The 1,206-nt window shown below is 50.2% G+C and overlaps 1 protein-coding gene across 1 annotated transcript in view; it reads right to left on the bottom strand.

The window, feature by feature from the left end:
* LOC102764161 (acidic mammalian chitinase-like) overlaps positions 1-793 on the bottom strand; it is a 4,164-nt gene extending 3,371 nt beyond the window's left edge. Inside the window, 1 exon segment of the mRNA XM_015563528.1 lies at positions 531-793. Coding sequence (XP_015419014.1) covers positions 531-793 — 263 coding nt within the window.
* Positions 794-1,206: the final 413 nt, after the last annotated feature.

The following is a 1,206-nucleotide window of genomic DNA, read 5'->3' as shown; positions in this document are numbered from 1 at the left end:
GTCTCACGCCAACTCTCATACTGGTTTCTTCATTCTCATCCATTCCTCCTCAACTGTGGGAGCGGTGGCATTAGATGGCGGACGCGGTGGGCTCCTCAGTGCCAGTTCAGGTTGCTTCCGAGTAGAAGGTTGCTCCCCCCTGAGTCCATAGCACTGGACTTTCCTAAACTTCCCTGGGCAACTGAGCTAGACTTCAGTTGATGACCCCCTCCTGAAAGCCAGCCATTGCCCCTAAGTGAGGGTCACCCCTGTCATGGAAACTGTCAGAAAGCTGGCTCCATAGCACTGGACTTTCCTAAACTTCCCTGGGCAACTGAGCTAGACTTCAGTTGATGACCCCTCCTGAGAGCCAGCCATTGACCCAAGTGAGGGTCACCCCTGTCGTGGAAACTGTCAGAAAGCTGGGAGTTTACCTGTGTGCTGCTTGTTGCCCTGTTTGGAATTTCAGCCTGGAGGCCACTGGGGAAGCTTTCATCCAAACTATTCTCAAAGGTTAAAAGATTTTAAACTTCAGTCCTTTCATCACTTACTTGTTCTTCAGGCCATTGAAAGCCCGGTAGAGGGTCACGTCATTCCATTCGATGGTGGTGATCTCGTTGTTGCGCATCCCGGCGAAGGCGTAGATCAGGTGAGTGCAGAGGCAGGGGTCGATGTCATCGGGCGTGAAGCGGCCCAGGCCTGGCCGGTACTGGGCCCAGTTGGTGAAGTAGCATGTCAGGTGATAGGCAGAGCCTGGTCCCCAGAGGAAGAGGTGAGAAACAATGAGAGAGCAAGCTCCCTGCGATGACACCATCTCTGATTGCCTGAGAAACCACAGGCTTCCAAATGAATTGGGAGGGGGGAGATGTGCCTGAGATCCCTGTGTATTGTGGCCAACCCATAATTAGCAGGCAATTTAGGGCTGAAGATATCTGTCAGAGGTAGCTCTGTCCCTCAAGAGAGAATTAAAGACCCTTAGGAATCAGTGCCCTTTGCTGAGATAAAACCTTAAAGCAGTAAACTCTGATTTAAATTTATCCTAGTCCAGTGGTTCTCAACCTTGGCTGCACATTAGAATCACCTGGGAATCTTTTGAAAGTCCTGATTTCTGGGCCTCATCCTCTCGAAATTCTGTTTCTTTGTTACTAATGTTGTGGCCCCACCCCATAACAAAGAAACAGAATTTCCGGAGGATGAGGCCCAGAAATCAGGATTTTAAAAAGATTC

Source organism: Myotis davidii, unplaced genomic scaffold, assembly GCF_000327345.1.
Source record: "Myotis davidii unplaced genomic scaffold, ASM32734v1 scaffold217, whole genome shotgun sequence".
In the NCBI taxonomy this organism is placed as follows: Eukaryota; Metazoa; Chordata; class Mammalia; order Chiroptera; family Vespertilionidae; genus Myotis; species Myotis davidii.
This window is presented reverse-complemented; position numbering and strand designations above follow the sequence as displayed.